At 49.8% G+C, this 6,995-nt stretch overlaps 2 protein-coding genes and 1 non-coding gene across 8 annotated transcripts; 2 read left to right on the top strand and 1 right to left on the bottom strand.

Annotated features, from left to right (window-relative positions):
• Nucleotides 1-484: 484 nt before the first annotated feature.
• On the top strand, nucleotides 485-2,935 carry LOC119269459 (protein VAPYRIN-like). The gene is made up of 2 exons (XM_037551290.1): nucleotides 485-1,792; nucleotides 2,220-2,935. Exons 1-2 carry the CDS (start codon nucleotides 992-994, stop codon nucleotides 2,700-2,702), a joined length of 1,284 nt encoding a protein of 427 aa, XP_037407187.1. The 5' UTR covers nucleotides 485-991; the 3' UTR covers nucleotides 2,703-2,935.
• Nucleotides 2,623-5,879, bottom strand: LOC119269461 (thioredoxin-like fold domain-containing protein MRL7 homolog, chloroplastic). Of its 6 annotated transcripts, none has more exons than XR_005133626.1 (6): nucleotides 5,099-5,879; nucleotides 4,796-4,880; nucleotides 4,594-4,705; nucleotides 4,312-4,422; nucleotides 3,990-4,141; nucleotides 2,623-2,705 (listed from the first exon to the last, which is right to left on the bottom strand). XR_005133626.1 is itself a non-coding variant. In XM_037551292.1 (6 exons), the coding sequence occupies exons 1-4, from the start codon at nucleotides 5,785-5,787 to the stop codon at nucleotides 4,319-4,321; spliced, it is 990 nt and encodes a 329-aa protein (XP_037407189.1). In that variant the 5' UTR covers nucleotides 5,788-5,879; the 3' UTR covers nucleotides 3,632-4,141; nucleotides 4,250-4,269; nucleotides 4,316-4,318. The 6 variants fall into 6 exon arrangements, 2 of the variants coding, with proteins under 2 accessions (XP_037407189.1, XP_037407188.1); XR_005133627.1 differs by lacking the exon at nucleotides 2,623-2,705 and adding an exon at nucleotides 3,091-3,210; XR_005133624.1 differs by lacking the exon at nucleotides 2,623-2,705 and adding an exon at nucleotides 3,632-3,912.
• Nucleotides 3,100-3,174, top strand: TRNAI-AAU. The gene has a single exon. It is a non-coding gene; the product is annotated as a tRNA-Ile (tRNA).
• Nucleotides 5,880-6,995: the final 1,116 nt, after the last annotated feature.

Here is a 6,995-nt window from a genome sequence, read left to right as displayed (position 1 = left end):
CTCGATTCGTGCCAACCCAACAGACACTTTCAGAGATACCTGTAGTGTACTTTTATAGCCACCCAGTTATGTTGTGACGTTTGGCACACCCGAAGCACTCCTACGGTATCCGGGAGTTGCACAATCTCATGGTCTAAGGAAATGATACTTGACATTAGAAAAGTTTTAGCAAACGAACTACATGATCTTGTGCTAGGCTTAGGATTGGGTCTTATCCATCACATCATTCTCCTAATGATGTGATCCCGTTATCGTCCATGGTCAGGAAACCGTAACCACCTATTGATCAACGAGCTAGTCAACTAGAGGCTCATTAGGGACATGGTGTTGTCTATGTATCCACACATGTATCTGAGTTTCCTATCAATACAATTCTAGCATGGATAATGAACGATTATCATGAATAAGGAAATATAATAATAACCAATTTATTATTGCCTCTAGGGCATATTTCCAACACCAGCGCCGAACGAGAGGGTCTGGCCGGCTCGTCTCCTAACCCTAGCTTCTCACGGTAGGAAATAGAATGGGGATTGGCATACTGCTACGGAAAAGGTACAGAAGGGCTCAGGGTCTGTACCGAGGTGCAGAATTCTTGCGGGTTTAATTTGCAATTTGTACATCCTTCCATCTCGCAGGACACATTTTCCATCCAACGGCACAAGACCAAGTTTTCAGGTTTTCGCTGAATGTATGGTTTCCACCAGATGTGTACTCGTGCGGTGTGTGCCCGCGCACTTCTGGCAGCACTGCGCACAGCGCACGTAGAGCGTCGTTCATCGGCACATCAACTTTTCATGGCTCTGTATGTCTCCGGAATCTACCATGGCACACTGTCACAGAAGATCAACATCCTCTGATTGCCCGATCCAGCGTGCCAGCAAAAGAGCAAAGCGTCATCCTAGGTACAGGCGTACAGCCATTAGCCAGACACCACTCCTTGCTTCCAGTTCCACCCCGCGCTCGTAGAAGCACCTCCCAACGGAGACCGATGGCCGCTGCTAAGCCAGCCTGCTCCGCTCCCGCCAATTCCGCCGACGCAGCCAAACCGGCGGCGGCGCCAGAACCCGAGCAGCAGCTGCTGGAGGTGGCGGAGGAGGAGGTGGTCGTCGACTTCAAGCCCAACGCCAAGTGCCGCGTCGACCTCCGCCTCCGCTCGCTGCACCCGACGCTCCCCGTCGCCTTCAAGGTGCAGACCTCCTCCCCGCTCAAGTTCCTCGTCAGCCCGCCGCGCGGCGCCCTGCAGCCGCTCTCCACGGCCACCATCCGCGTCGTGCTCCGCCCGCAGCCGCACGCGCCGCCGTCCTTCCCGCGCTCCCGCGCCGACCGCTTCCTCGTCCTCTCCTCCCTCTCCGCCGCGCACCTCGACTCCGCGGCCTCCGTGCCCGGCGGCGCCGGCGTCGGCATCGGCGCCATCCGCCTCCGCGTGTTCTTCGGCGGGCCCTACCTTCTCCGCCTCGCCGCGGACGCCGGGGACTCCGCGGCCGTGCGCCTCATCCTGCGCCGGCAGCCGCACCTCCTGCCGGTTCTCGACCCCGAGGCGGCCGTGCCGGACGCCGAGCCGTGGGCGCCGCTGCACGCGGCTGCCGCGCGGGGCGACTGCGGAGAGGTGAGGAGGCTGGGGCAGGAGGCGCTCGCGGCGCGCGACAAGGACGGCAGGACGGCTCTGCACGTTGCGGCCGCCGCCGGGGAAGCAGAGGCCGTGGCAGAGCTGGTGGACATGGGCGCCGACTCCGCCGCGGCCGACGCGCGCGGGCGGACTCCGCTGGACGTGGCGCGAGAGAAGGGCTACGTAAGTATACCTCTGTCCTTTTTGCACTGCCGTGTAGTAACTTCATGGCTTCAGAGCTTTTAGAATGGACAAAAATTGCACTTTGCGCTAGCGTAGTACTCCACTAGTAAAAAACCAACCACCATGATCGCAGAAAACAACCTTCTGTTGTCTTACTTGGACTCGAAGGTGGCAAGAACAAATTGTCATGTCAGAAAACGTAATTTGAAGATCTTGGCTGGTTTTGTCACGGACAGAACAGTGAGAGAATCAACTGCGGTTCCAGCGGGCTGGGTACTGTACGTAGCTTGGCTTATGTGGCTTGCGTCGTTGCGCTCGTGAACGACACACAGCATCCAATGTTCTTCGGTCTTCTACTCAAAACTTCACTCCAATCTCGTGTAAGAATGTAACGATCGACGACGCTTTTCTTGCCGATTACGCGCAGAAGGAGGTGGTGGACGTGCTGCGGCGGCGGGAGCAGGTGATGACGGCGGCGAGGCGGGGCGACCTCCGGAGCCTGGAGTTCCTCCTCAGCAAGCGCACGGGCCTCCGCGGCCGCGACCAGTACGGGCTGACGGCGCTCCACCTGGCCGCCATCAAGGGCCACTGCGACGCCATCGCCCTGCTGGCGGGGTCGGGGTGCATGGACGTGGAGTGCGAGGACGTGGAAGGGCACCGGCCGCTGCACCTCGCCGTCGAGGGCGGCTGCGCCGACGCCGTCGACCTGCTGCTCGACATGGGCGCCGACGCCCACGCCAGGACCAAGCGGGGCGCCACGCCGCTCCAGATGGCCGACACCATGGGCTACGACGACATCTCGAAGCTGCTGCACGCCCGGGGCGCCGACGAGGCGGCGGCGGCGGCGGCGGCAGGTGACGCGCAGCTGTGCATCGCGTCGTCGTCTTCCTCGTCGATATCCTGTGCATAAGGTCTGGTTTGCGTCTCCGATTCAGAGTTGATCGCAAAGACAATGTTAATACTGCACTGTATAGGTGACAGAAGTGATTACTGTTTTTTTTCTGTGGCTGTTGATATAGACTTAACAATAAGATGGGACTTTGCGTTCCCCTGAGCAGTTCTAGATGTTTTGCATGTGCACAAAATATATTTTTTCTGAAACATTTTATGTTTTCTGCCCATGAATTAAGCATTTTTTTTACACTCATGCTTGTTTTTTAGCACTGCACTTCCTGATATTCATACTTTGCAAATAACACATTTCTATTCCCTGAAAGAGCCGATTACTCATAAATTTACTAATCTGGAGCGTAACTGTCGTTTTTAATTATTTTTAAAGTAAATATTTATTTACTACTAAGAAATAAGGTCCTGTAGCTCAGTTGGTTAGAGTGTTGGTCTAATATGCCAAAGGTCATGGGTTTCAAGCCCCGTCGGGACCAATTGCGATGACTCTTCTCAATGTTTCTTCTAGTTACCTGAAAGAGCCAATTACTCATAAATTTGCTAATCTGAAGACTAGATTGTTCAAACCAAAATGCAGAATAGGCATCAAGCCCTGTCAGGACCAATTGTTTTTTAATTGCAATTACTCTCTATTCATATTCTCTAGACGCTCAATGTTTTTTCTAGTTTCCTGGAAGAGCCAATTACTGATAATTTTGCTAATCTGAAGACTAGATTGCTCAAACCAGAAAGCAGAATAGGCAGACTTTATTCAATGTTCTATTCAAGGAAAGAGCTTGAAGATAAAAACAATTATGCCTTTAAACTTATCATTTTGTTCTTCAAATGGGAAAGGGGCAATTAGTAAATTCTTGTCAACTTTAATAAGTTTCTAACTGAATCTGCAATGGTCGGCTAGGTGATGTATGCAACATACAGTTTCAGCAGTGGAACTGGGAGTCCTGGTGACTTCTTTTAGCCAGGAAAATAATAATCTGTAAATGATCTCGATACTGTATGCATTTAGAAGATGAAGCTGTCACTCAACACTTTCCTATCCAGGGCGAATCTGGTATACAGCTATTTGGTCCCAATGGAATCCATACATCCTTCAGTAATCTAGTCTTTGTCATTGCTCACTAGTGGAAATTGCACCTTAAAACACGTAGCTAACCCCAAATCCTCTGATCTTCTAGCTTCGCCACTGGTCCTATCTAGAACATCACTACTAGAAACTGAGAAATATACTCTTAGATACTAAATTACACTACAAAAGACTGCTGAATATCAAAATACATGTTTGTTGTCACACCTTCCTTGCTTGACACAACCCGTCGAGACGATTTTTCTCAGTTCCCTTTCCACTATAGGCATCCAAAATGTCCCCTTTCGCATCTTATCCAGGTAACATCAAACTTGGAGACTCAGCCTCTTCTCCCAGAACATGAACTTAATAATACTTTCCTGCATCAGGTAATTTCAGAGGATCAAATGTCAGAGAAGAACAACCAGCTCTCCAGTACTCCGGTTTCAACAGGCAAACCGAATAAGAATTTAATAGACAAGTGTTATTAGCAGAAGGTAATATCAGTGCTACAATAGCACAAAAGTTGACAATCTCAGGGCTTGTATACCAGGAACTTAGAATGAAGGAGCAAGGGCTTCGGGATTGACACATGATGGTCTCTTTGCATTGTAGTAGAAATAGGCAATCATTTGAACTAGTTCGTCAGCTGTTCTTATCTCTGTTAATACAATCCATGAGACAATAATCAGATACAGTCAGAGTGAGTATTCCCACCCCTAAGAAAGTACTGGCAAAAGATGTCCAGCCTACAAATTGTCACCTTTAGCATCCCAAACAATAAGCCTCATGTGTGTGCAGATGCAGTTTTTCTTAGACAAATTTGACTAACCTTTTTCTCTGTATAGGATTTCGTTTCCTCTCAAGAACAGCAATTGCGGGCATTCCTTTGCTTGGAGTGCATATGCCAGGTCTCTCTCGATGTTCAGATCAATCTTCACAGTCTGAAATACGTAGTTATATTTAGCATTTGTTAAATTAGCAGAGCAATCATGACAGTTAATCGAACAGTAACCATGATATGATTCACACACCCGTGGAGGTAGCCGATCTTTTGTATCCCAATATACCTTAGTAGCCTTCTCCAATTCTTGAAGGAACCTCCAATTGTCAGCCGCCCTACAAAACACAATAAGCACACTACATCTGTAAACAGTGCTACTGGAGACTTAATTTCTCTGAGGCAACACAAAACATCAGTGAATCTGGATACCAAAGCCAATTTAAAGGCCAGCCAACCCTCTTTTGAGCTCATTGGGTTCACCCATGTTCCTAAATATAATCCCCAATGGTTTACAGCTATGCAGTAGACACTAGGAATGGACGAATGGCTTTACCTGTTGTAGCGCTCGAAGACTAGGACGATAAGGGGGCTGGGGTGGAAGGCGAAGCTCTCCCACTCCAAGCAGTTGATCTCCTTGACCCAGCCCCGGTCGACCTCTCCTTCCCAATCGATCTCCACGCCGTCCACCGTCACGTTCTTGATGGAATGCTTGTCGAAGTACTCCGACGCCCGGACCCCCCACCCGACGTCGGCGTCCAGTGGCCAGCTCGGGTCCTCCTCCTCCACCACCGTCTTCTGCCCCCCATCTTCCTCCCCGGGCTCCTCGCCGGAAGCCCGCTCCTCCTCCTCCTTTGGCTTCAAGATGTCGCCTTTGCCTTGGAGGACCTCGGGGTCGCGCTCCTGGATGGAGGCGAAGACCTGCTCGAGGCGGTCGCGGACGAAGTCCTCCACGGCGGCCGCCTCGCTTCGGCGACCGCGGCGTGGTTTGCGGGGCTTGGTTGTGGGGAACTCCGCGGCGGCGCCTTCTGGATTCTGGGGGCCCGCGCGGGGTTCGGGCTTCGGGGGTTTCGGGGCCGTGGCTGGATTGGGAGTCCGTCGCGGCGGCGGCGGCGGTGGCGGCGGCGTGGTGGAGGAAGCGAGGAGGCGTTTGGGGCCGCGGTGGCCATGGCTGCGCCGGGTGGGGTTTAGGCCGGTGGTCGGGGCCGAGGGTTTAAGAGGGAGGAGAGCGGGGAGACGAAGCATTGCGCGCCGGGAGGACGGCAGAAGCCGACGGAGAAGAAAGGGAGCGGCTGGGTTCCAGTGGCTACCGGCTGCGCTGGTGGATGCTATCCGAATTTTGCGGAAAAAAATTATATGAGACTAGGTCTCACGATTAGCAGATTAGCAGGTGAGACCCGTCCTGATGGATGACATGTGACATTCACAAATCACAAAGTATCTAATCTCTCTCCCCTTTCTGATTTTAAGTGGGGGGTGGAGATGCTTTGTGATTTGTGAATGTCACGTGTCAACTATCAGAATGGGTCTCACGTGAGACCTGGTCTCATAGAATTCTTTTCCGAATTTTGCCACTGCCGCTGCCCGGTGTGGCGGTGTCCCCTCTCATCGTTGAATTTACTGCTACCTTCTTTGGAGAAAAAGAATACTGCTGCTTTTTTTTCAGATTTCAGAAAAACTCTTAAGTAATATAAATCAGCGACAGGTAATATAAATCGGAGGAGGGAATACATGATTTTAAACCTTTTTTTTGCAGTGCCTGCCTTTGGATGGTGCACATGAAAGAACCAACTTTTGAAGGATTGAGAAGAGACAAATAGAATGAAAAATACATTAGACATCTCAAAAGAAAAAGGAGTAAATGTTTGAGGTCATGTTAGACTTCCTAAGGAATTGGGGCATAAGAATGGGTTAGTAGTTAGGAGAAATTCCTCCAATGAAGCCCTATGTCTTCATGTATTAACCGCATGAATTTGAATGAAAACGTGTTTGATAGTAGATGATAAAAGAATTTGATAGTACAGGACAAACAAGAAACTCTACAGGTGGTTTGAATGGATTAATTTTTTTTCTCCAAAATATAATACAAATGAATCCTATGAATAATTCTTAAAAATTTCAATCTTGTGAATCAAATAATCACCATAGGAAAATTCCTAAGGTCTAAATTCTCTAGAAATCCTATGAAATTTCTTTGAACCAAAGGAGCCCTGAAAGCTCGTACGTTGTCTCACAGGAGATCTCACGATAGCCTTAAGTATATGATCATTAGTGGATTGTGTTTACCGCTACTTATATATTTCTATATCACGTCGCCATGGCTTACTACAGCTTTGTTAGAATGTATTTCTCTCGGCCTAGGAATTATTATATCTTTCTAGTTTCTACAAAATCTTTGTGTTACATGCATGGATTTTTTTTCCTTTCTTCAAACCTGTAGATATGGGTTTTCA

Source organism: Triticum dicoccoides, chromosome 3A (genome assembly GCF_002162155.2).
Source record: "Triticum dicoccoides isolate Atlit2015 ecotype Zavitan chromosome 3A, WEW_v2.0, whole genome shotgun sequence".
NCBI classification, from domain to species: Eukaryota; Viridiplantae; Streptophyta; class Magnoliopsida; order Poales; family Poaceae; genus Triticum; species Triticum dicoccoides.
Note: the sequence above shows the minus strand (reverse complement) of the source record. Positions and strands in the feature narration are given on the sequence as shown.